Source organism: Elephas maximus, chromosome 12 (genome assembly GCF_024166365.1).
Source record: "Elephas maximus indicus isolate mEleMax1 chromosome 12, mEleMax1 primary haplotype, whole genome shotgun sequence".
Classification (NCBI taxonomy): domain Eukaryota; kingdom Metazoa; phylum Chordata; class Mammalia; order Proboscidea; family Elephantidae; genus Elephas; species Elephas maximus.
In genome coordinates this window covers 42,871,866-42,899,278 of record NC_064830.1, presented here as the reverse complement: position 1 = coordinate 42,899,278, position 27,413 = coordinate 42,871,866, and the positions used below count along the sequence as shown (strand labels likewise).

Here is a 27,413-nt window from a genome sequence, read left to right as displayed (position 1 = left end):
TCCCTTGGAGGGCACGGCCTCCTGATGATTCAGAGCAGGAACGGGGACAAGACAGGCTCACCTGAAGGAGGGATTTCAGCAGCATAATCTGGGTCAGCCGGTTCCTGTTCTCCCTGCAGACCAGAAGACACAAACACTCAGCAGGCTGTGATGTGGGCAGAGGTCCCACACTTGCCTGCTCAGCTTCCCCCACCCCCGACTAGCTTTTCCATTAGGCTTGTCTTGTTAGGTTACCCAGGACAGGGACTGCCAGACCCAGGAAGCACACGAGGGAATGAAGGTGGAGGTGGTGGTTATTGGTGGGGCAGCCTGAGGAATTGTTCTGGGACCCGAGGCTCCCACTAAAGGTTGGTGAGGGATTTGGGAGTAGAAAGAGAAGAGAGGGCAGAGTCAGGAGAGGCAGGGTGGACAAAGGAGAGAGCCTGAAAACATGGAAAGGGGCAGCTGGGGAGGGATCTGAGCTAGAAGAGGAAGAAGGGGAGGAGACATGGAGGCTCACCCCGTTCTCCCTGTCTCCATGGGGTGGTGCAGAGAAGGCAGCGGGACCTTGCTCATGATGAAGAGGATCACCTCTGAGCGCTGGTACGTGGGCAGCGTGGTGGCAAAGGAGCCTGCAGAGAGGAAGGTGGAGAGGCTTGGCCCAGGTCAGGCCAACAGGTGCCTCTCTTGGCTCAGCCTTTCAGCCAGGCTACTGCCTGGAACGGTCTGGATGTGACTCTGCCTCTAGACAAAGGGGCAGGCATTGGACGGCTCCAGACGGCTCTTCCAGGCTGTGGGTCCTTCTCTTGTTATTCCTGAGGCTTTGGTTAAGGTCTCTGCTCAACACTGGGTGTGTAGGTGAGGAGACGGAAGAGCTCAGCCCTGGAACGTGGTTCCCATCTGGGCTCTTCCACCAGCTGCTCCGCTGTGTGCCCTTGGGTACCTCCAGGGTTCTTACTGGCTCCACCCATGAATGGGGCTCATTCCTGCCCTGCCCTTCCCTGAGCTGATGGGCAGCCCACACGGCACTATAGGCAGGAAGGCGCTGAAAGTGATGTGCCCTCACACACTTGTTGGAGGCCTTATAAGTCTTCCCTCCACTCCCTTGTGCACAGAAATCTTTCTCCACGGCCTTTTCCCATTTCCTCCCTTCCCCCTTTCCCTTCCTCACTCCTCCTCTCCAGTTGCATCAGGCTGGCCCAGTGGGAGCTGGGGTGAAGGGAGAGTGTGCCTTCCTTTCCTTAGCCTTTGATCTGAAGTCCTGGTGAGAAGCCCGCTGAGATTGTCCTGTGCTGCACCAGACCTGGGTATGGCCAGTCCACTAGCTGAGTGCCCCGGGGACTGAGGCTTCATTTCCCCAGCACCCATCACTACCTCCCACCACAGTCGGCCTGCTGCCCTCTGCCCCTCCCCTGGCCGCACCTATGGTCTTGATAACGGCCTCCTGGAACATGCGCTCCTCGTGCTCCTTGATGGTCTTGGCGCCGAGGCTGATGGCCCCATCGTAGCTCCCAGTCAGCGCGTAGTCGATGCTGAGCCGCAGCTGCCTCAGCAGAGTGTTGAACATCTCCAGCACTGTGGGCCCTGACACGGTGGGGGAGACTCAAAGCCAGGGCTGCACCCCCTCATCCTCCCCTGCCCTGGTCACCAGAAAGCCAGGCCCACTTCAAGCAGATGCTTGCTTTCTCTGCCCCCACCTTCTCCCCTGAGTCTGAGGCCATCCTGCTGTCCCTTGCCCTAAAGGAAGGCAGCCCCCCACAAGGGCAGTTCTTTGTCTAGGGTGTCCTTAGGGGGCTTTCAGCCCTCACACCATCACGTAGGGTCCCCTTACCAACAGAGCCGGTGGCAGCGATGATGGCAGCTTCAGACAGGACCTCCACGATGCCCGCCCGCACAGTGGCTGCACTGCGGCTGTTCGCATCCAGATGGCTCAGGAGCTGCTGGATAACCAGGTGGGAGTGCTGCGGCTGGGGGGAGGAAGACCGTGCTGTCCCCAAACAGCTGAGGCACCCTCTATTAGGACCCAAAGACTAGGGCAAACAAAAGTGATGATACCAAGGGCAGCTGGCACTAGACGGGGCATTCAGACACCCCAGTTCCTTTACCTGGAGCCTCTCCCCACTTGGTCCAACAAAGAACAGTCAAGTCCCAGTGAAGACCTGGGTTTCCACATTTTTCCTGGGCCCTTTCATTTCAAATGGGTCAAAAACCATTTTTAAAATATTTTCTTTCTTGTCATTTTCCCCTGGCCTCAGGTCTTCCTGGTAAGGGCCATGAGAGGCCATATGGTTTAGCTCAGTGCTGCTCAAAGGGTGGCCCTGGGTGGTGCACACAGTTAATGTGCTCGGCTACTAACTGAAAGGTTGGAGGTTTGTGTCCACCCAGGAGTGCCTTGAAAGAAAGGCCTGGTGATCTGCTTCCAAAAAAACAACCCCTGAAAACCCTCATGGAGCCCACTTCTACTCTGACACACATGGGGTGGTCATGAGTTGGAATCAACATGACGGCAACTAGAGCTGGATGCTCAAAGGGTGGCCTGTGGACTGGTGCCCATTCAAGATGTTTGAGATGTGTTTACACCAAGATTAGTACAGAAGTTGAGAGTAAGCGTTTAGTAGGCAATTTGACATGGCTGTGGAAGCCAACTACGGGGTTGATGGGTTTGTAGTTGGAGTTTTTCATTTCATTTTTCTAGGAATTCTTTTTGATTGTATTTTGTAGAAGTATTAGTTGATGGTGTATTGGAAATTAAACCGGTCCACAGCTAATTTAAGCAGCACTAATTTAGACAACTAGGAACTTAGGATATGAGGAACCATTGGGCCAGGGGAGCCACCATACCTGAATTGAGTACATGATGATTTTAAAGCAACGGATGGCGAACACCTTGGGTTCCCAGAGAGAATGGTTATCCAGATGGCTGCGAGGGCGAGAATACGGGGGATTGACGATGAAACACAAGTGATGTCAGAGAGGAGAGGTCTGGGGGAAGAGGGGCCCCTCACACAGCTCCAGGTGAGTGAGAAAGGGCTTGTGGGGTGCAGGCGAGAGAAGGGAATCATGAGGGCCCTCAGGCAGTCCCAGCCCCTGAGCTAGAGAGAGATCAAGGAACTAGGGTCTGTAGCTGTGGACACAGGAATGAACCAGGCATCTTCCTTCAGTTTCAGATGCCCTCCTCTCCCCGAAACTGCCCTTGCCACTGGGTGGTGGCTTTTGCTTTCATAATGCAGGGTCCTCAGCACAAAGATGGGACCGGCTTGCCCAGCTGATTGGATGACCCAGACTTGGGATCTCCCCAGTGCTCCTTGGCCACAGCGTCACAGCTGTTATGCCTCCATCTTTTCTGGAGTCAGTGAGGACATACTGGGGGTTTGAAAGACTGAAAAGCTGAAGGCTTCAGTGTGGGAGGAGCCACTCACATGAGAACAGGCTTGATGGCGTTTTTGATGTTGCCAAAGGCAGCCCGGCCCAGCAGTTCTCGAAGGCACCTCTCAGCCAGCTCGGCAGGGTTTTCCTTTTCCTTCTCTGGGGCTTGCAGGGGTGAGGGGGACCGGCTGTGGGGACACAAAGAAGGATGGAATGCAAGGCTGGGTCAGGCTTTGTGTGCCCCTGGGTGTCTATGCTTTATCCATGCCAGTGATGACAGGTGACACGCAGGAATCTGATGCAGGCTACACTAGGTAACAGGAATAGTCAGGACTGTCAGGAACTAAAACATGTGAACAGCCCGGAGGGTGGTAAGACTAGGGCACAAGGGAAACAGGTCCTTTTCTGGAAATTCTAAGGATAGGCCCAACATGCCTCTGTGGGAAGGATTCCTGAGCACTATGGGCCTCATGAAGCACAGACCAGGAGTGCCCGATGCACCACAGGCTCAGGAAGGGACATGAAGAGTGGGAGGCAGACGAGGGCAGGAGAAAGCAAAAGAAAGTGGGAGAAAGAAGAAGGGAAAAGCGGCAGCGGGAGAAGCAGGAGAAAGGAAAGCCATGGTAATTGACTCAGGCGTGACTTAATGGTACCAAGTCACAGGGTCCCAAGTCCCAGAACTGGACAGAATAAGGAACCCCAGGTCTCTCCCACCCCAGACTATGGAGATTGCACCGTGAGCTGTTATTCCCGAACTGGCCACCAGAGAGCACACTTACTTTTCCCTGACAGAAAGTGAGAAGCCCAGGGTCTTCAGCCAGCATCACGCTCAGCCACGGTGGGTCAGCAACATCAATACTTGCCTCTATCCCATTTCACAGAGGGGAAGAGCAAGGGGCAGGGATGGGAATGAATCCCATGCCGAGGGCCTCCCAGGTTAAAATTCAGTATCTGCCAATTCCTCTTGAGTGGCTGCCACTGCTGGCTGGTCAAACCATCACATGAGATACCATCAGGAAATGAGGGGAAGGGAATGCCGGAGGGAAAGTCCTTAGTAACTGGAGCCATGAAAGGCATTTTAAAACCTCCTTGGCCTGCTGTTTCCAGAGAGACAAAGGTAACCCACTCTGGGTTCTCTGTGTTCTGACCAGCAGACCCCTGCCCCCTGGGTGTCCAGCACCATCATTGTCCTGCCTTTGTTAACACAGATGTTAAGGGCAACAGCAGGCTGGCAGAGTGCTACACCCAAGTCTCCTACGGAGCCAGCTGTGGACTCACTGGCAGAACAAGCCTCAAATGCCAAGATCCCTGGCCTTGAGCCTAGGTTTTACTGACCAGCCTGAGTCATGTGGTTCCCGAGCTGCCTGGGAGGGCCTGGTGTCTCCACTCTCCCAGCCCAACCCTGGCCCACCTGCTCACCTCTCTGCCTCCTCCACATGCTGCAGGTTGAAAAGCAGCGAGGGGACGATCTTGTCCATGTGCTGTGGGTCCCAGATGTTGGCCTGCAACTCATCATTCACCGTCTTCCTCACCACCCCTTGCAGGCCTTTAATGCCCGACATTCGGATCCTGTAAGGAAAAGGGCAAATTGGGACCACAAAGTCCTCGAGCCCGAGAAGTCCAGCTTCTGAGGCAGGAGAGGAGCACAGTTCAGGGGTTAGAGATGTGTCCATCAGTCAAAGGGCAGAATGGAGACCACCTTCTCCGTTTCACAGGACGTGACCTTCCAGCTGGCTGATTTCTTGTGCTGGTGGACATGACCTCAGGAAGCCATGTCTTCTGCTCGTCTCAGATACTCCCAGACTGCTTTTACCCTGCTACCACCCTGGCTGCATCCCTAGGGTGCTGGTTGCTCTAGGTTCCCTCTCTTTAACACTCGCCTAGGTTTGTTCCACTTGGGCCCAAGATATAAGAGCTCAAAGCACTGCCAAGAACTGATGAGGTAAAATCTAGGATCATGAGCAACTTATTTTGGGGGCGGGGGGGAGGAGCATCTGTAGGGAGAAGCAGAGAGCTGGCAGGCTCTCTAGGCACAAAAGGTTTTTGGCTGGGCTAGGTTGGCTGAGAAACAGGAGGAGAAATTGAGAAACAGTATGAAGGGGCCCTTTTTTCACTCTCCATCCCATTGGGCTAGCCCAGGGTCAGCATGGCCTCGCAGGAGGGAGCCCTTTTCACAGCCCACTTATTCCAGACTCAAGTTTTTCTCTCTCTTTTTTAAACCAATCTCCTTATTTTCTGATTATAAAATAATATGTGCTAGTTGTAGAAAAGTATAGAGGAGAGAAAATGTACCCCTATGGTCACCACAAGGAGCCCTGGTGGCACAGTGATTGAGTGCTCAGCTGCTAACTGAAAGGCCAGTGGTTCGAATCCACTAGCTGCTCAGTGGGAGAAAGCTGTGACAGGCTGCTTCCGTAAAGATTACAGCCTTGGAAACCCTACGGGACAGCTCTACTCTGTCCTATAGCATCACTATGAGTCAGAATTGACTCGACAGCAACAGGAAGGTCACCACTCAAAGATAACCATTATCAGCATTTCAGTGCCTTTCCTTCCATCTGTGCATATAGGAACCTATTGCAGATTTAATTTGTATTGGCTTTTTTCACATAATATTGTATTACAGGGGAGTCCTGGTGGTGCAGTGGTTAAGAGTTCAGCTGCTAACCAAAAGGTCAGCAGTTTCGAACCAAAATTTGGAAATCCTTTAGGGCAGTTCTACTTTGTCCTGTAGGGTTGCTATGAGTCAGAATTGACTCGATGACAATGGGGTTTTCTTTTTTTTTTTGATATTAGAGCCATTTTCCCATATCATTAATTCTTCATAAATATGTTGAATGGTTGTGTGACATATTAGCATAAAAACTTTCTAAACTACTCTACTATGGATCATTTAAGTTGTTTACAAATTTTTGCTACCATAAATAATGCTATGACGGATATCGTTGTATAAAAATGTTTTACTATGTTTTGAATCATTACCATGAGTAGCATTACTAAATCGAAAGATAAGGAACGAAAGGCTCCCAAATGCTGCCGAATGATTCTCCCCACCGATGCACAAACTGCAGGAGAACACTGTCTCTGCATCCACACCAGTGCTGCCATCTCCTGTAAACATCTGTTCAATTTTATGGCTCAGAAAAATCGTTGCCTCTTATAGCTATCTTAATTCACACCCTTTTGATTAGTATTGGAGTTAAGGATTTTTTTCTAAGCGTTTAGTTGCCATTTGTATTTTCAGCTTCAGTTTTAAGTGGGATCAGCAGGGTGCTACTCTGGCCTGCTCGGGCCACGGTTTTTTCAACCACCTCATATGCATGCAAAAGCTGGACAACGGAAAAGGAAGAAGATGAATTGATGCATTTGAACTGTGGTGTTGGCAAAGAATACTGAACGTACCATGGACTGCCAGAACGTACAAATCAGTCTTAGAAGAAATACAACCAGAACGCTCCTTAGAAGCGAGGATGGAGAGACTTTGGCTCACTTGCTTATAGGACATGTCATCAGGAAAGACCAATTGCTACAAAAGGACATCATGTTTGCTAAAGGGTCAGCGAAAATGAGGAAAACCCTCAACGAGATGGATTGACACGATAGCTGCAACGACAGCATCAGACATACCAATGATCATGAAGATGGCGCAGGACCGGGCAACGCTTTGTTTTGTTATGCGTAAGGCTGCCATGAGTGGAAGCCAACTGGACGACAATTAACAATAACAACACTATAACGCAGTGATGATGCCCTGATGGAACCCAGCACATCTGTCACTGCTCTGGGCTTGTCCTCTGCTAAGGCTGAGAATGAGGAACAGGAGACCTCAGGGAATAGGGTGTACATAGAGAGAGGCCAAAGGAGAAGGAAGGAAGGAGACCGGTGCCAGAAGATTCCTCTCACCCAGGCAGGCCTTCCTCTCATGGAAGGCGACTGCCGTGGTACGTAGTCTGAGGATACTAATGGTGCTGCCTGGTTGCCAGGGGTAAGCCTTGGTAACCCTACCCTTGATGCTCAGTAAGCTCCTGACGCCGTCAGAATGCAGTGCTGACCATGTCTGCTTTTGCGCCTTCTCCTCCTCGTGATGAAGACTGATTGTGTGTGTATGTGAATGAGTAAGCGAATGTGAGAAAGTGTAAATGTATGTGTGTGTGAATGTGTGCACGTGTGTATGTGTGTCTGCATGTGTGAGTATATGTGTGAGTGTGCATGTGTGAGTGAGTGTATGTGTGAGTGGGTAGCAGTATGAGGGGTGTCTCTTCCATTCCCCTACTGAAAGCCTGGCATGGCCTAAGTAGTCAGCACCTGTTACGGCCACACTAGTTACAATTTTACACTTTCTGCAACACCTGTTTCTGGACATGCCCCACCTGCTCTGGCCCCTTCTGCTTCTTCATAGCCATTTTGCAGTGAGGGAATTACTCAGGAAGTCAACACTGGGGAGAGGACAAGGGGCTCCTTCCTCCCCTAGCTCCTGCTAGCCTTGTCGTAGGACTGGGGAAGCCCAGCCGCAGAAAGCCCACGACTGGTTCAAGACAGGGGACAGCGAGGATGCCAGGAGACTGCCATCCAGTAGCCCTGGGACCTGCCCAGCAGGTGTTCCATTGTCTTGGAAGCACTGGGAACTGGCAAACTTGGGGATGGAAAAATCGCCTGGACACCACTCACTTCCTGTTCCTCCAACCCAGATCATCAGCCATGGAGAAGCTGATTGCAAGGGGACACCCATAAGTTGGCCCTCTTGCGACCCCTCTGAGGTGCTGATGTGATGAAGGCAGCAGCATCATCTGAGTTCCGGAACAACCAATGGAGAATGTGTCTGCTCTTGGCCTGCTGGCCTGGTGACAACTTCAGCCTACCCACCTAACTCCTCCTGCAATGCTGACTGCTGTGAACAGTTTAGCCCCTGCCCCCTTCCTCTCCTCTTCTTCCTCTTTTAAACATATTCTATAGTTTCATATGGCCTCTCTAAGTTGATAACTCACTCTTCGTAGGCAGGGACCTACCTTCCTATTCTTTTGCACGAGACATCTATTTGGCATGAGACATCTATTTATTAATCCATCAAGCTGACTCTGTGTGCCTTGCTTTATGTATCTGCGTCAGCATATATTCAGGGAAATTTCTTTGTGATTTGTTTGAGGGATTTTATTTCTATGTCAATGAGTGTTTTCCCATGAGTTAATTATTTTTTCCAAGTTTGAGCATGTGTATGTGAAAGTGTATTCCCTAACTCAAGGACTTTATCTGGAAGCATTCATTTGCTCATTCACTCAGCAAATGTTTATTGAGTGCCCACTGTCACCAGGCACTGTTTTAGCACTTGGGATGTGTCAGTGAACCAAAGAAAGACTCCTGCCCTCACTGAGCTTACATTCTAGTGCAGACAGACAGACAAGGAGTAAGACGCACAGTAAGAAAATTATAAAACATGTTTGCAGGGGATGAACACTTTGCATAAGGGGGAGGGGTGTGAGTGTGTGGGGACATTCAGGGTGAAGCTTCATTGACAGGGGACACTCAAGGAGGTGAGGGGGTAAGCTATGCAGGAAGCATTTCAGGCATAGGAACAGACTACACAAAGCACGGTGGCTGGAAGGTTTCTGGTGAGGAGATAAAGTGAGAGAGGCAGGGGAGTTTGCTGATGTAAGGACTCTGGTTTTTCTAATTGATCTGGGTGTACTTTTTTTTTGTGCTCTAGGTGAAAGTTTACAGTTAACTTCTCATACAAAAATTTATACACATATTGTTATGTGACACTAGTTGCAATCCCTATAATGTGACAGCACACTCCCCCTTTCCACCCCAGGTTTCCTGCGTCCATTCATTCAGTTCCTGTCCCTTTCTGCCTTCTCTTTCTGCCTCTGGGCAGGGGCTGCCCATTTGGTCTCATGTATCTGCTTGTATTAAGCACACTCTTTGTGAGTATTATTTTATGTTTTATTGTCCAGTCTAATTTTTGTCTAAAGAGTAGGCTTTGGGAATGGTTTCAGTTCTGGGTTAACACAGCATCCAGGGGCCATAGTTTTGGGAGTTCCTCCAGTCTGTCAGACCATTAAGTCTGGTCTCTTTAATGTGAACTTGAGTTCTGCTTTGCACTTTTCTCCTGCTCCAGCTAGGACTCTCTGTTGTGTTCGTTGTCAGGATGGTCATTGATGGTAGCCAGGCACCATCTAGTTCTAGTCTCAGGCTGATGGAGTCTCTGGTTTATATGGCCCATTTTGTCTCTTGCGCTAATATTTTCCTTGTGTCTTTGGTGTTCTTCATTCTCTATTGCTCCAAGTGGGCTAGGACCAATTGATGCATCTAAGATGGCCACTAACAAGCTTTTAAGACCTCAGATGCCACTCATCAAAGTGGGATGCATTACATTTTCTTGATAAACTTTGTTATGCCAATTGACCTAGCTGTCCCCTGAAACCATGGTCCCCAGGCCCCAGCCCTAGCTACTCTGTCCCTCTAAGTGTTTGGTCATCTGGGTGTACATTTTGATGAATAATGGTGAGTGACTGTGTTTCAGGGATGAATAAATGTATATAATTCTGAATAACAGAAAGTGTTCAGGGTGTGTGTGTATGTTTTGCTATTGGCTGTCAAATTGGGCTCAAAGTACCGTTAGCTTAAGTCCAGCCCTTTTTTCTGGCCCAAGAGGTGTTCCTTTGGGAACCAGGGGTTGGAGGCCAGCGCTGACTGCCTGCCCGAATAAGTCCAGGTGCTCTTGCTCCTTTTCTGTTCCCACAACCTCATGGGGGTTTTCTTCCCAGCAATAACACAGCAGAAGTAGCACCAATGTGATCAGACAAGCACTGGCACTGGAACTCCCTAAGACCCATGGGGGCAAATGTCATGAGCTGAACAGGCCTCCCTCGCTTCCCGCTACTCACTTGGTCTTGATTTCCAAGTCGTCGTGGCTGGAGTGGCACATTTCACTGAACCGGGACACAAAGAAATCATAGCTCCGATGATAAGATGGAGTGTCCTCCTCGATGTTGGCAAACTTCACGAACTGTCAGGGAGAAGAGAGAGAAAAACACCCATTGTCCTCCTCACCTTCAGGGCTGTGTGACATGGCATCCCCATAACCCTGTTCCTCCCACCACAGTGAAGCCATGGGAAGCACACATCAGGGAACCCAGCTCCAGTTACCTCCCACAGCATACTTGGGAGCTCTGAGTTCCAACCTCTGCTCACCTTTCTTATCCACACAAGACTGGAAAACGTGGCTGTATTGTGTTGGATAGTGTTCTCCAAAATTCATGTCTATCTAGGATCTCAGGATGTGACTTTATTTGGAAATAGGGTCTTTGCAGATATAATTAGTTAAAATGAGGTCATACTGCATTAGGGTGGCCCCTAAATCCAGTGTCTGGAGTCCTTACAAGAAGGCCATGGGGGAGGAAGGAGGAAGGAGGAAAAGAGGATTCAACGCTTAGAGGATCCTGAGCTTCTGTTTAAGGGGATTGGAAATATTTCAGAATAGATAGGTAGGATGATGGTTGAACAACATGATGAACTTAATTTACATCACTCAACCATACATGTGAAGATTGTTGAGTTGGTAAATGTTTTGGTACATAAATATATTTACCACAATTAAAAAAAAAAAAAAAAAGCCACATGAAGCCACAGGAGGCGTCCAGGGAAGGAGGCCAAGTGATGATGGAGGCAGAGGCTGGAGGAAGGCAGCTACAAGTCAAGGAACACCAAGGATTGCTGGCAGCCACCAGAAGCTGGAAGAGGCAAGGGAGGTGTCTTCCCTAGAGCCTCCAGAGAGAGCATGGTCCTGGCCACACCTTGACTTCCGACTTCTAGCCTCCAGAACTATGAGAGAATAAATTTCTCTTACATTAAGCCACCCTGTTTGTGGTACTTTATTAGAGGGCAGCCCCAGGAAATGAATACAATGGCCCTTCTCAGCCCTGCCCCTCTGGGGGGAACAGAGGACAAAAAAAAAAAAAAAAAATGGAGGAGGGAAAATGAAGCAGCTACCCGAAGCTCCGCTGCCGCTTTTTACATCGAGAGCAGCACCGAACACACACGGACTGAACGGCTGAGGGTTAATACTGGAACTGAGCAAAAGGAACTCTGGGAAACAAGAATACATCTGAGATTTGATTTAAAAAAATGTAATTGCTATTTTTATTGTCAAAAAAAATTTAGTGGATTTTTAAAGCTTGACATTTTAGTGCGGTAAACATTGCTCAGAGCCCTGGTGGCACAGTGGTTAAGAGCTACGGCTGCTAACCAAAAGGTCCACGGTTCGAATCCACTTGCTGCTACTTGGAAACCCCACGGGGCAGTTCTACTGTGCCCTGTAGGGTCGCTATGAGTCAGGGTCTACTCGATGACGGCAACGGGGTTTGGTCTGGTTTTAAGCATTGCTCGGTATTCTCGGCTGCTAGACTCTGGCTGCTAGGCTCTGTTACAGTGCTGCACATTTGTAATTCTAAAGAGACGGTTTCAACTGAGTCCTGCAGAAGAGCAAGAACCACCGCCTAAATGGAGCTAAATTACTAAAAATCAAATATACTTCTTACAGAATATCTTGTTTTATGAAATAAATTTAGTACCCCAAACAATCCTAAAAAGATCAGATTTATAATAAAATACACTCTCCATTATTCTGCCTTGTATTATCATTAAAATTTTTACAAAATTTCTTGGTTCAAAAAGGATATACTACCCTCCCTAAAGTTCTCTAGTTAATATATTCGTGTAATATTCAGTATTAATTGTCAATCTGCTTCCCAAGTTAACTACTCAAAAGTTGCCAATAATTTTTTCTGGATTACAAATTTGCAGCTTCCACAAACATCATTGATTATTGTGGTGATTTGCCTTTGCAACAATAAATATACACTTTTTTTTCTACTGACTGATAAAATCTCAACATACAAAGCATATGAAATTTTTCCTTCCCAGTTATATCTGAAACGCATACATATCTTTGGAAATAAATATTAGTTATTAGCACTGAATCCACATGCATTGCTTGCATTATTGATGTGGTTATGCTGGAGAGACGGGTGATAATCCATGTAATCACATGGTTATTGATTATGTGTGAGTTCAGAAGTTCTAGAAACAATGCTAAATGGGCCTCTGGCTACAAGGCCTTCCAAAGCCCCCCAAGGCTAGAACACAGGCTTGCGCTGATTCCCAGGCTTTGGCTACCACAGGCAGGATGCCCCCAGGCTGCATGCCCCCGACAGAAGGCCGGCCTGGGCCTGGTCAGGGGTACCACATGCAGATCTGCCTCTGACTGGTGGTGGGACCTTTGAGTAAGACATTTAACTCCTAAGTTTTGGTTTTTCCATCTGGGAAATAAGCAGCCTAGTCTTCTCAAAGGCTCTTCCTTTTGTTATTTATATTTTACTTCAAAACTAGATGAAACAAACAAACAAAAAAACCCCAAACCCGTTGCAGTCCAGTCGATTCCGACTCATAGTGACTGTATAGGACAGAGTAGAAAGGCTCCCATGGAGTTTCCAAGGAGCACGAGGTGGATACGAGGTGGATTCGAACTGAGGACCTTTTGGTTAACAGCTGAAGCTCTTAAGCACTATGCCACCAGGGTTTCCAAAGCTAGGTGAGGCAGGTTTCCAAAACTAGATGAGGCAGCTTAAAATAAGACTACCCGTATGCATTTAACAGTGCACATACTTTATAATAATTAGAACAACACTGGGTGGGGAGGAAGATGAGAGAGAGGAGGAGGGCCAATAATAAAAGGGAAGAAACAGTCAAACAAAGACCTTGTCCCTAACTTTAGTGATTACATAGACTCAGATGTGTGTCAGGAGAATGAGAGACCAAACTTCGAATTCACCAATTTGGGCATTTGTGGACTAATGGCAATGAACCTTTAAGACCTTATATACTTCAGGCGCTACCCAATGCATAACGAGTCCTGGTAGCGCAGTGGTTAAGTCCTTGGCTGCTAATTGAAAGGTCAGCTTTTTAAAGCCACCAGCTACTCCATGGGAGAAAGATGCGGCAGACTGCTTCCGTAGAGATTCTGAGAAAACCAGACCAAACCCATTGCCATAGAGTCAATTCCAACTCATAGCGACCATATAGTGCTCATAGCCTTGGAAACCCTATGGGGGCAATTCTACTGTGTCCTATAGGGTCACTATGAGTCATCGCTTTTATTTCTTAAAAGGGCTCTACATTAGAGAGATATTATTACTCTCATTTTATGGACAAGGAGACCGAGACCCCCAAAAAGTCCAGTCACTTGCCTGAGGAGCTGCAGGAGTAACCCCGCCTCCTCAGAGCCTGTGCCCTCAACCATTCCTTCACCATTGTACCCCAGGCAGGCGCCTCAGGCAGGCACTCCTCCCTGTAAACCCTCTCTAGGCTTTTATTCCTGCTCTTTGCTTTTCTAGTGCCTCAGGCCAGATGACCCCAGGAGAGTCGCTGGGAAAGGTGGGATACTGTTAAGGAAGAACAAGGGAGGACAAGGAAGCAGCAAACAGTGACCGTAGCTGGGTCTTAGTGAGGGTACGGGTTGGGTAGGATGGGATTGGAGGAGTGAGAGCTGGTTTTCAAACACTCCATAGGGCAGTCAGGCAGGTCTTGTCAACATGCAGATTTCTGGTACCAACCCCAGACATGCTCAACCAAGAGGTCTTGGGGAAGGCCCAGGAATTTACCTTTTAAAAAGATCCCCAGAAGGCTTGGATGGGCTGGTCTGAGGCCCACACTTGGAAGAAATACAGGATCATTGACAGGTGACCTGGTTTCCCCTGCCCTCCCGCCCCCGCAACCAGCCTACTTCTCTGAATGGATTCCTGATCTTTGTGAAATTGTGACACCAAATTCCTATTCCCCTTCAACTGTGATGTTCTTCTTCCTCAAAGTACCATGGAGCTACAATGAGATACCACCTCACCCCCATTAGAATGGCAATGATCAAAAAGATGGGAAACAACAGGCATTGGTGAGGTTGGGAAGAAACCGGAACCCTCATCCATTGCTAGTGGGAAGGTATGATGGTATAGTTGCTGTGGAAAATAGTTTTGCAGTTCCTCAAAAAGCTGAATATAGAACTACCAGGTGATCTAGCAATCCCAATCCTCAGTATATCCCCAGAAAAAGTGAAGGCAGGACGGCAAACAGAAACCTGTATACCAACACCAACGTTCATTGTAGCACTTTGCACAATAGCCAAAATGTGGAAACAACCTCAAAGTCCATCAGCAGAGGAATGGATAAACAAAATTCGATATATACATACAATGGCATATTACGCAGTCATAAAGAGAAATAAAGTTCTGATGCATGCCACAACATGGATGAACCTTGAAAACATTATGTTGAGCAAAATAAGTCAGTCACAAAAGGACAAATACAGCATGATCTCACTTATATAAAATAAGCAAACATATAGAAACCAAAGCTGATTAGTAATTACCAGGGATGGGAGGGAGGGGGAAGGGAGAGTCTGTGTTTTGCAGGGATTAAGTTTATGTTAATGGTGGCGGGTGATTTGGAAAAGGTTAGGAAGAATGGTTGCACCACATGAAGAATGTAATCAATGTCACTGAATTGTACATGTAGGTATCGTTGAGATGACGTTATGTTTTGTTACGCATATTTTCATTGCGATTAAAAAAAAAAAAAAAAGGCAGCATAGATCTATAAGCAGAACTTCCAGCCAGTCAGGACCCATCGACAGAGCAGTTGTTGACACCAGTCCTGACTGGCTGTTACCTGTGCCATGCAGGCTGTTAAAATATTTTGACTATGATTACAAATGACTTCCTTTCCTAAATCTGTCTTTAAGTCAAATTTGTATGTAAGTAGCAATAGCTAGGTGCGGTTCCTATCTAACCTGCAGGTGGGGAGGAGTGGTGGTGAGGGGAAGGAGCATGGGGCTGGGAAGGGAATCCCAGCAGCCATTGCCATAAGACCAGGAGAAATGGCCGAACATTTGTTTTCTTTTTTTTAAAAAATGTATACATTATCTCCTAGGAATGCGAACCAAGTACAGAAAATTAAGAGAAGTTCCCTGAGCTCCTGGAATAATGGGAACTGTGTGAATTCCGGGCACATTATCGTTCTTGTTAGGTGCCCTCGAGTTGGTTCCGATTCATAGCGACTCTATGCACAACAGAACAAAACACTGCCCAGCCCTGCACCATCCTCACCACAATCATTGTTATGTTTGAGCCCATTGTTGCAGCCACTATGTCAATCCATCTCATTGAGGGTCTTCCTCCTTTTTGATGACCCTCTATCTTACTGAGCATGATGTTCTTCTCTAGGGACTGGTTTTTCCTGAAAACATGTCCAAAGTATGTGAGACGAAATCTTGCCACCCTTGCTTCCAAGGAGCATTCCAGCTGTACTTCTCCCAAGACAGATTTGTTCATTCTGGCAGTCATGGAATATTCAATATTCTCCTCCAATATATTAATTCAAAGGTATCAATTCTTCTTCAGTCTTCCTTATTCATTGTCCAGCTTTCATATTCATATGAGGTGACTGAAAATACCATGGGTTGGGTCAGAAATTTAGAAATTCCTAATGGGTTAGAAATTTTTCTGGGTCCTACAGGATTCAGCACCATACGATCATTTAATAATAATTTGCTGGGGCAATGCACAAATGCATCCTAAACGCCACTTAAAAAGCAGCCTTCCATTCTTAATATTTTGGTGACTCTACTCGTTGTACTTTCCAACAGAAAAACACTGTATCAGAAAAACAAATGTCAAATGTAGTTGTTGTGAAACTTGTTTAGCTTGGTTTAGCCACTGCCTTGTTCTGTTGGAAGACTTCAAAATATTCAAAAGGCACCAAAAGGCACAGATCCACCTTAGTTCTCAAAGTGACATCTTTGCTTTTTAACCCTTTAAAGAGGTCTCTTGCAGCAGATTTGCCCAATGCAATACATCATTTGATTTCTTGACTACTGCTTCCATGAGCATTGACTGTGGATCCAGGTAAAATGAAATCCTTGACAACTTCAGTCTTTTCTTCATTGATCATGATGCTGCTTTTTGGTTCAGTTGTGAGGATTTTTGTTTTCTTTATGTTGAGGTGCAATCCATACTGAAGGCTGTAGTCTTTGGTCTTCATTAGTAAGTGCTTCAAGTCCTCCTTGCTTTCAGCAAGCAAGGATGTATCATTTGCATATTGCAGGTTGTTAATGAGCCTTCTTCCTCTAACCCTTATGCTACATTCCTCTTAATACAGTCTGGCTTCTTGGATTAGTTGCTCAGCATACAGACTGAATAAGTATGATGAAAGGATACAACCCTTACGAACACCTTTCCTGACTTTAAACCACGTAGTATCCGCTGTTCGAATGACTGCCTCTTGGTCTATATACTGTTCCTCATGAGCACATTTAAGTATACTGGATCCATTCTTTGCAGTGTTATACCCATAATTTGTTATGATCCACACACTGGAATGCCTTTGCATAGTCAATAAAACACAGTTAAACATCTTTCTGGTATTCTCTGCTTTCAGCCAAGATCCATCTGACATCAGCAATGATAACCCTCGTTCCACATCCTCTTTTGAATCTGGCTTGAATTTCTGGCAGCTCCCTGTCAATGTACTGCTGTAACTGCTTTTGAATTATCTTCAGCAAAATTTTACTTGTGTGTATTAAAGATATTGTTCGATAGTTTCCATATTTTGTTGGATCATCTTTCTTTGGAATGGGCATAAATATGGATCAAAATGGATGTCAGAAGAGTCTTTGAAACTTTCTCTTGAATGTAGAGTAGCTAAAGCAAAAGGAAAAAAATGATGAAGTAAAAGAGCTGAACAGAAGATTTCAAAGGGCGGCTCAAGAAGACAAAGTAAAATATTATAATGATGTGCAAAGACCTGGAATTAGAAAACGAAAAGGGAAGAACATGTTCAGTATTTCTCAAGCTGAAAGAACTGGAGAAAAAATTCAGGCCTCAAGTGGAATACTGAAGGATTCTATAGGGAGAATATTGAACAAGGCAGGAAGCATCAAAAGAAGATGGAAGGAATACACAGAGACACTGTACCAAAAAGAATTGGTTGATATTCAACCATTTCAGGAGGTAGCATATAATCAAGAACCGATGGTACTGAAGAAAGAAGTCCAATGGACTGAAGGCATTGGCAGAAAACAAGGCTCTAGAAATTGACAGAATACTCATTAAGATGTTTAATGAAATGGATACAGCGCTGGAGGCGCTTACTCATTTATGCCAAGAAATTTGGAAGATAGTTACCTGGCCAATGGACTGGAAGAGATCCACATTTGTGCCCAATCCAAAGAAAGCATATTATTAGTAGGTTCTTATTTCTAGGAAGCTTAGAAATTTTTCTGGGTCCTACAGGATTCAGCACTATACAATCATTTAATAATAATTTGCTGGGGCAATGCACAAATGCATCCTAAACACCACTTAAAAAGCAGCGTTCCATTCTTAATATTTTGGTGACTTTACTCATTGTACTTTCCAACAGAAAAACACTGTATTAGAAAAACAAATGTCAAATGTAGTTCTTGTGAAGCTTGTTTAGCTTGGTTTGCCCACTGCCTTATTCTGTTGGAAGACTTCAAAATATTCAAAAGGCACCAAAAGGCACAGATCCACAGACACAGGAAGTTGTGTCAGGAGCAACCACCCCAGGCCAGTGCCTCATCTCTAAGGTCAGTTGTGGATGGTAGCAACATGGGAAACAAGCAGGTACCACCTATATTTTAAGTAATAACAACATTAAATATTTCTGTAGCACTCACAAGGAACCCTTGCAGCAAAATGGTTATGCACTCGGCTGCTAACTGAAAGGTCAGTGGTTCAAACCCACCAGCCAGTCCGAGGGAGAAAAGACTTGGCAATCTGCTCCAGTAAAGATTACAGACTAGGAACCCTATGGGGCAATTCTACTCTGTCACATAGGTCTCTATAAGTCGGGACAGACTGTACGTCACACAACAACAACATAGCACTTACTGCTTAAACATCTGTACTAGTGTCCTGGGACCACATTACCCCAATCTCTGCCTCCATCTTCACATCACCTCCTTCTCTGTGTGTCAAATCTCCCTCTGCCCAGATAATACAGGATAATCTCTGCATCTCAAGATCTTTAACTTAATCCCATCTGCAAAAGCTCTGTTTCCATATTAGGTAAGACTCACAGGTTCTAGGTATTAGAATATGGATAACTGCAGTGCAATGGATCGCTTTTGTGTGGCCTTTCTCATCATGGTCTTGTAACTCCCACCCAAGTGATTGGGCGGGACTGTGCAAATAGGTAATTGTGGCCCACCAAAGGGATTGGTCAGTTTTGCTATCCTGGCTAGGCTTAAATGAGCCATCCCCAGAGGCGAGAAAGACAGGATCTCACCACTACCAAGGAAGAAGGGCCAAGAGCGGAGTTCATCCTTTGGACTTGGGATCCCTGTGCTGAAAAGCTCCTGAAACCAGGAGACAGAGAAAGAGAGCTGTAACACTGAAGATGGTGAGAAGCGGTGGCAGAGAAATGGTGGGAAGAGAGACTGGCAGGAGATGGTGCGGTGGGCTTCCCAGCCCATGGAGTGAGAAAGCTAAGTGCCTTTGAGCAGGTGGCTTGCTGGAGGAGCGGGGTGCCTCAGAGCACTTGTTGGGGCTAGGTTTGCTGAGTGTCCTTGGGCTGAAGCTTACTGGCAGAAAGGGGTGCCTCTGGGCACTTATCAGCAGAGCTAAGAGAGCTTTGTACCACTTATCCAAGCAGGGCAGAGGCTGAAGGCCCAGAGAGAGATGTGTCTGCAGGTAGAGCTGAGAAGAGGCTGTCCTGGTGGAAGAACTGTATCCTGAACATTCCTGAGGCTGAAATGTAACCTGTTACTTCTACTCTGTCTTATAGCGTCGCTCCGAGTCAGAATCGACTTGACGGCAGTGGGTTTGGTTTTTTTGGTCCTAATAAACCCCATAACCGTGAGTATTGTCTGTAAATTCTGTGGCATTGCAATGAACTATTGAACTCAGCAGAGAAATACGGAGTGCTCTGGGAGGGACGGTTGGTGTCAGAATTGGTGAAAATGGTAGAGAGAAGAGGCATGTCTGACCTTGGCCTCATAGGAATCAGCCTTGGGCTGGTGATCTTGATTCTCCTTTTCCTTTGTGAAGTTAAAGGAGGTCAGATGCCACTGCCACACCATTTTCACAACATCTTTTGGGAACCTTGGGTGGCACATACAGTTAAGTGCAAGATTACTAACCAAAAGGTTGGTGGTTCAAACCTACTCAGAGTTGCCTAGGAAGAAAAGCCTGGTGATCTGCTTCTGAAAGATCACAGCCATTGAAAACCCTATGCGGTACAGTTCCACTCTGACACAAGAGGCAGAATCAACTGGATAGTGACACTTTTGGTTTTTTTGCCTTCAAGTGTCTTTTTTTTTTTTTTAATTTTTATTGTTCTTTAAGTTAAAGTTTACAAATCAAGTCAGTCTCTCATACAAAAATTTATATCCTGCTTGCTATATACTCCTAGTTGCTCTCCCCCTAATGAGACAGCACACTCCTTCTCTTCACTCTGTATTTCTGTGTCCGTTCAGCCAGCTTCTGCCCCCCTCTGCCTTCTCATCTCCCCTTCAGACAGGAGCTGCCCACATAGTCTCATGTGTCTACTTGATCCAAGAGGCTCACTCTTCACCAGTATCATTTTCTATCCCATAGTCCAGTCCAATCCCTGTCTGAAGAGTTAGCTTTGGGAATGGTTCCTGTCTTCGGCTAACAGGAGGTCTGGGGACCATGACCTCCAGGGTCCTTCTAGTCTCAGTCAGACCATTAAGTCTGGTCTTTTTATAAGAATTTGAGGTCTGCATCTCACTGCTCTCTTGCTCCTTCAGGGATTCTCTGTTGTGTTCCCTGTCAGGGCAGTCATTGGTTGTAGCCGGGCACCATCTAGTTCTTCTGGTCTCAGGCTGATGTAGTCTCTGATTTATGTGGTGCTTTCTGTCTCTTGGGCTCATAATTACTTTGTGTCTTTGGTGTCCTTCATTCTCCTTTGCTCCAGGTGGATAGCAACTTTTTAAAAATCTTTTGGGGGGCAGTTTTTCAGCTTACCACAACATTCAGCAAACCAGTGAGTTTAGCAGGACATATATCGCTCCCATTGTGGAGAGGAAGAAACCAAGGCTCTAAGGGAGAAAGCGACTTATTTGAGGTCAACCAACTTGTGACAGGTGGAGCTTGGACTTAAACTTGGGAATTCTGATACTTTGTCCCATGCTTTTTGCCACGTTAAATTTTAATGTGCATCGGAACTACCTTAGACGCTTTTAAAAATCCAGATTTCTGAGCCACCCCTGGTCTCTTGAAGACTTTATGATGGTAGGGTCAGGTATCTCCATTATTTTAAAAGCCCCTCTCTCACCTGGAGATTATGGGGTAGGGGGATCCACAGACCCCATATCCTTTGCTCTAGGATAAACTGAACCAGCAGCTATGGAAATGTTCTGAGGCAGGTTGGGAGGGATAAACCTTGGGTAACTTGGGAAAACGTAGGGACGCTTGCCCTTGGTAACAGAGGTGAGTCATGGCCAGATAGATGGCCACCTCCTTAGAGGGTTGGATGGGTCACCCTGCTGGGCTCCATCTCTGGAAGAAGCTGTCCTCCACTCTGGGGCCCAGGACTGCCTGGAAGCTGCAACCTTGAGGCTCAGGCTCTGGACCACTCCTTCCCTCATTCTGCCAGAATCTTGCTGTTACGGGGTCTGCTGATGAGACCCCACTCGATGCCAGTCCCAAACCTTCCATACTTGTGCCCCAATTATGACACAGGCAGCATCAAGGCTATCAAATAAAATTAGCACCCTTTTGGCACCAGGATCTCTGAACTTCTTTAGGAGCCCTTGGTCTGATAACTTGACAGGAGGTGCTTCCCTTACCTGAATCTGAAGGTCTGAAAGCATAGACACACCAATCCAGTTACACGACCTGGTCAGGGAGTGCTGGTCTTGGGTATCCCTGTGGAGGCAGCTCCTAAAGAGCCCACCCTAAGCTGTTCCTGAGTCTCCAGGGCCAACATGAGGAGGCCAAAGTGGAAACTTTGTTGATTGTGGCTCAGAAGGTCAAATAGTTATGGGGGTCCTAGTCGAGACACTGCACCCACTATGGCGGTCTGCCTGGAAAATGTGTCAGAACCTGGCTGAGATGGGTCAGGACTCTAGAATTTTATGGTAAGTAAGGCCTTCGCCCTCTTAAAAGAAGCACTGTAGTGTAATGGTTATAAGAAGGGCTCTAGAGCCAGACTGCGTGTTTGAATCCCAATTCTGCCACTTACTAGTAGGATGACCTGGGGCAAGTGACTTAGGCTCCCTGAACCTCAGGTGTCCCATCTGTAAAATGGGGTAGTAAGAGCACTGCCTTATAGGCTTGGTATGGCCAGAACTCTGCTAGCCCTGTCCAACACAGCTTCCTCCACATTTCCCTCCCAGTATGTTTTTGCCTTGCTGCCAACACTGCATGAATTTTCACTGGGCCCACTTACCTCTGTGACTGGTCACTAGTTTTAAAACTCATGCTACAGCAGAAACTTCCTGTCTGCCTCCTTCTACCATTGCGGATTCATACCTTACAGACGGCTGTAATTAAAACGCTGGTTGTCAAACATTTTGAGGGACAGAGTAGCAGGGCGAGGGTCTGGGGACCATGGTTTCAAGGGACATCTAGGTCAATTGACATATCAGAGTGTATTAAGAAAAAGTTCTGCAGCCCACTTTGGTGAGTGGTGTCTGGGGTCTTAAAAGCTAACAAGTGGCTATCTCAGACACATCAATTGGTCTCGACCCACCTGGAGCAAAGGAGAATGAAGAATACCAAAGACACAAGGAAAATAAGAGTCCAAGAGATACAGAAAGGGCCACGTAAACCAAAGACTCCATCAGCCTGAGACTGGAAGAACTAGTAGTGCCCAGCTACCACCAATGACAGCCCTGACAGGGAACACAACAGAGAATCCCTAATTGAGCAGGAGAAAAGTGGGATGAAGAACTCAAATTCTAGTAAAAAGACCAGACTTAATGCTCTGACTGAGACTGCAGGGACCGCAGAGGTCATGGTCCCTGGACCTTCTGTTAGCCCCCAAATTAAAACCATTCCTGAAGCCAGCTCTTCAGACAAAGATTAGACTGGACTATAAGAGATAAAAAGATACTGGTGAGGAGTGTGCTTCTTAGCTCAAGTAGACACATGAGACTATGTGGGCAGCTCCTGTCTGAAGGCAAGATGAGAAGGCAGAGGGGGACAGAAGCTGTTTGGATGGACATGGGAAATACACGGTGGAGAGGAGGAGTATGCTATCACATTATAGAGAGAACAACTAGGGTCACAGAACAATGTGTGCAAAAGTTTTTATATGAGAAACTGAATTGAATTGTAAACTTTCACTTAAGTTAAAAAAAAAACTGTAAAAACAAGAAAAAAAAACCCACTGGTTGTCTAATGCTCAAGACTGTGAAAAAACAAAGTTGGTTTTTCTGTATTTTAAGACACAGCAAGGATGGGGAAGGTCTCCATAGCAACAAACTGAAGATTCTGAGCACATGACACTTCAAAGGCCACGGGCACTGCCAGAGCCATCCTTTCAAGATCATTCAAGATCAAAGTCGCAGCTCTTTGTACACAACAAAGGGGGCCAAGCCCACTGGAGCAGCTCATCAACCCTCCAGCACAGGCAGGGAGGAACCACAATTGTGTGAAAACGGAGGGTTACTAAGGGCCTGGGTCAAGAAAGAGAAAGCAAGCCCCACATGTTGACATTGCACAGACAGCTCTCCCTGGTCTGGCAAACCGAAACTGAGCTGTTCGGTCTCACTTTAGCGCTAAAGTCTCTTCAAACAGAAGTGAGCCTTTTCCTTTTCTATAGATGGGCATTCTAGCCAAACAACTTTCTGCCATTGACAACAGAACTATAGCTAAACATATACTGGGTATAGGTAGCTGTAATGTCCCTCACCCCTGACAGAAGAGCACCTCTCTGCAGCTCTAGATGCAGACCCTTCCCCGTGCTGACCAACTCATGGAGAAATGGGAACCACTTCTTTGCTTCACTGAGACAGATCCTAGCTGCGAAGCTGACCTTGGAAGCCACGTGGTTTTGACTTTAACACTCTCTGCTGCTTTCTTCCAACTGCAGCCAGAGAAACAGTCCCACTGTGGCTCCACTGTGACCTGCAAATCCCCTGACTCCCAGCCAAGGCATAAATCATTCCCTAGACGGTGAACATACTCTCCGACACTATACCTTCCATCCATCAAGATTCTCTGCAACAGACACTGAGGTTTTAATAACTCCTGGGGCAGCCCAATCCTTGCGGCCCCTGAGAAGGCCATCTCTCTGGCCCAAGCAGCCCCACATGCTAGCCCCCAAGGCCAAGGCAGGCACCAGGCGTCTCTGCTCTACAATCCCTGTCATTTGCTGGGGCTCAAGCTGCTTGACTGGCCTTGCAGTTCTGACCTGACCGGTCATGGAGCCCACTGGTCCCCAGCAGTGCTGATTTCCGAACGGGTGTTGGAGACTGGAGCATTCCTAGTCCATACCTGACAGTTACAACCACAAGAGTTGATGAAATTGTCCTGGGGGATCAGACAGAGTGAGAAGAGGGTGGAGCACAGAACCTTGGAGACCACAACCATTTTCAGGGGCGTGTAGAGGAAGAGAACCAAATGTATTGGTTTCCTGTTGCTGTTGCCACAAACTTAGTGGCTTAAAACAATACAAATTTATTACCTCAGAGTTCTGGAGGTCATCAATCTAAAATGGGTCCCCAGGGTAATGTACTTTCTGGGGGCTCCCGGGAGATTCTATTTCCTTGCCCTTTTCAGCTTCTAGAACCTGCCTACATCCTTTGGCTCAAGGTCTCTTCCTCAATCTTCAAAGCTAGATGTGTACTATCTTCAAATCTCTTTCTCTCTGCCCCTTCACTTCCATCATCTGACTTTTCTGACTCTGACTCCTCTTGGATCCCCCTCTAAGAACCTTTGTAATGACATCTGGGCAACCAGAATAATCTAAGATAATCTCTCCATCTCAAGATCCTTAACTCTTGATCACATTGGCAAAGTCCCTTTGACCTTCGCAGGGTCTAGAGATTAGCATGCGGACACACTTAGGGGTCCATTATTCAGCCTATCACAGAAACTAAGGAGGAAGAGTCAGGTGTGGGAAGAGTCGGGGTGAGAGGGCCATGGAAGTCAAAGGAGTATGAAGAATGGCGTAGTCAACAGTGAGAGCTAAAAACATCAGGTGAAAGATGGGTGGGGAACAGGCAATTCACATTATTTCTACAGGTACCTGCTAACTGCAGAAAGAAAAACATACTTTTACAACAGAGAGAGCTGGCTGTCACCACCCTAACCTGGAATCAAACTTAGCATCAAAAAAGGGGGACGTCAGACATTTTGTCCTTCCTGTTTGATGGCAGTGCAGCACACGGCATCACCCATGACCCATTATGGCCAGAAGAGTTAAAAGCATCCAATGAAGCCTTCAGATGTAATTACAGATTGCAGGAGATACAGGAGATAGGAGAGCAACTTGGTCTCTTTAAAAAGTCAATGCCGTGGTAAAAAAAAAAGGGGCGGGGAGCTAGGTTGGGAAACTATTTTAGATAGAGACATAAGAGACATACAAAACAAAGCAAACGCATCACCTTTATTGGATCCTGATTTGAAAAAAGGTAGCAGTAAAAGACATTTGGGGAATAATTAGGAAAATTTTATTTTGGACTACATATTAAAATAATATCAGAGAATAACTGTTAATTCGGTTGGATGAGCTAGAAGTATTTTGTGGTTATGTAAAAAAAAACCCAAAAATAACCAGTGGCCCTGGAGTTGACTCAGACTCATGGCGGCCTCATGTGTGTCAGAGTAGAACTGTGCTCCAAAAGGTTTTCAATGGCTGATTTTCCAGAAGTAGATCGCCAGGCCTTTCCTCTGGGGTGCCTTTGGGTGGACATGAACCTCCAACCTTTTGGTTAACAGTTGAGTGCGTTAACCATTGCACCACCCTAGGACTCCTGTGGTTACATAGGGGAGTGTTAGTTTTTTTGTTTTTCATTCATTTATGTTTATACTGGAAGAGGCTTGAACTTGTTTTTAGACTGAGAGAAGGAACCAGAGTAAAGAAAAGCATTGAGACATGGAGGAGAGAGAAGAAAAATGGATGTAGGAAGAAGGTTCTGAGGAGATAGCAACTTTTAGGAGAGGAAGATGGGCGCCCCAGGAAGTTGAGGGAGTCCCCACCTGACAGCCCTTATTTTTTCAGTGGGCAGAAGAAGGCGAGGCATCTGTGAGGCTGAGGAAGCAGGTTTGGGAAGGGACTCGTGAAAACAGAAGGCTTGTAATGAGCACTGGGAGTCCCTGGGTGGCTCAAACAGTTAACATGCTCAGCTGTTGACCAAAAGGCCTGAGGTTCCAGTCCACCCAGACACGCCCTGGAACAAAGTCCTAGTGATCTACTTCCAAAAAGTCAGCCATTTGAAAACCCTATGGAGCACAGTTCTACTCTGACACAGGGGTCACCATGAGTCAGGTTGACTTGACAGTAATTGTTTTTTTTTAATGAACACTGAGAGGAATGCGAGAGGCAAGTGGTCAAAGAATGGACTAAAGTGCTGCCCTGGAAGCCCAAATAAATGTGTAAAGCAGATATCTGTGGAGGCTCCAACCCTCATGCTGTGTGGTTTTCCGAGGTGGGGCATTCAGGTGGGGAAGGCAGAGAGTGGCTGTGTCAGGACTGGGGAGGCAAGGCAGGTGACAGAGAGGGTGACTCCACTGGGCCAGGAGGGTGGGTGAGGAAGGCATCTCAGTGGGAGCCGAACCTAGGAGAGGAGGGAAGGGGTATGGGAGGTAGGATCTTGATCAAGCACAGAGAGAACAAGGGAATAGACAGGGAGGGACAGGGCCTTGGGCGAGTCACAGCCTTTCTGTTACAGGAAGGAGACTGAGGTCCCAGCTCAGAGAGCTCCAGGATCCCCTATCATTCTAACATGCTGTCGGGAAGCTACCCTTCCCTCTATCAGCTAAAGGCTCACTTTTGCACCACCCTCAGAGTGGGTTTGACTTAAGGTTGTGGCACACTGAAAATACAAATGCATACGTGCCTTTGGGGTTACTCAGAGTTGAAAGTTCAAATTTTAAACCCATGAGTCTATGTAATATTTTACTACCTGTATATACCAGGCCAGAGTCCCTTGCTAGGGCAAATGGTTAAGTGCTTGGCTGCTATTTGAGAGGTTGGAGGTTTGAGTCCACCCAGAGGTGTCTTGGAAGACAAGCCTGGCAATCTGCTTCTGAAAGGTCACAACCCTAAAAACACTGCGGAATGCAATTCTACTCTGCAACACATGGGGTAGCCATAAGTTAGAACCGATTTGATAGCAATGGGTTTGGTCCCCCATTCCCTCACCCCCAGTGCAAGGAGGGGGTTTCCACTTAGGGGTGCTTCTCTCCTAAAGAACCCCAGGATATGCTGGAGATCAAGGCATTTCAAGTGAGCAGAACAATATGAAATTTCAAATTGTGCTTATTGTTCTTCGTTGTCTCTTCTCAAAATGAATACATATTCACTGTAGAAAGATTAGAGTTCTTGAGTGGTACAGTTAATGTGCTCAGCTGCTAACCAAAAGGTTGAAGGTTCGAGTCCACCCAGGGGTACCTTGAAAGAAAGGCCTGGCAATCTACTGCTAAAAAAAAAAAAAGCCATTGCTGTCAGGTCTATTCAGACTCCTAGTGACCCTATAGGACAGAGTAGAACTGCCCCATAGAGTTTCCAAGGAGTGGCTGGTGGATTCAAATTGCCAGCGTTTTTGTTAGTAGCCAAATGCTTAACTACTGTGCCACCAGGGCTCCTCTAAAAATCAGCCATTGAAAACCCTATGGAGCACAGTTCTACTCTGACACACATGGTATCACCATGAGTTAGGATTGACTTGATGGCAACTGGTTTAAGTCAAACATACCACATTGCCTATGGCGTAGGATCTTGGCATTCTCAGATTTAATATCTTCAGTTTATCATTAGTAGGTGGCCCCAAAAGGTCAGGAAATTTGGCCATTTGCATGTTCCTT

General features: G+C 46.8%; 1 protein-coding gene across 3 annotated transcripts in view; it reads right to left on the bottom strand.

The window, feature by feature from the left end:
- Positions 1–27,413, bottom strand: part of EFR3B (EFR3 homolog B) — a 108,918-nt gene that overhangs the window by 17,190 nt on the left and 64,315 nt on the right. The window contains exons 5-12 of one of the 3 annotated variants that reach the window (XM_049903980.1): positions 10,230–10,351; positions 4,765–4,914; positions 3,399–3,533; positions 2,821–2,899; positions 1,811–1,946; positions 1,402–1,563; positions 500–611; positions 62–113 (exon numbers count right to left, since the gene is read on the bottom strand). In XM_049903980.1, the coding sequence (XP_049759937.1) occupies positions 62–113; positions 500–611; positions 1,402–1,563; positions 1,811–1,946; positions 2,821–2,899; positions 3,399–3,533; positions 4,765–4,914; positions 10,230–10,351 (948 nt within the window). The remainder of the gene's footprint in view (positions 1–61; positions 114–499; positions 612–1,401; positions 1,564–1,810; positions 1,947–2,820; positions 2,900–3,398; positions 3,534–4,764; positions 4,915–10,229; positions 10,352–27,413) is intronic. The other 2 variants (XM_049903981.1, XM_049903982.1) reach the window with 2 other exon arrangements.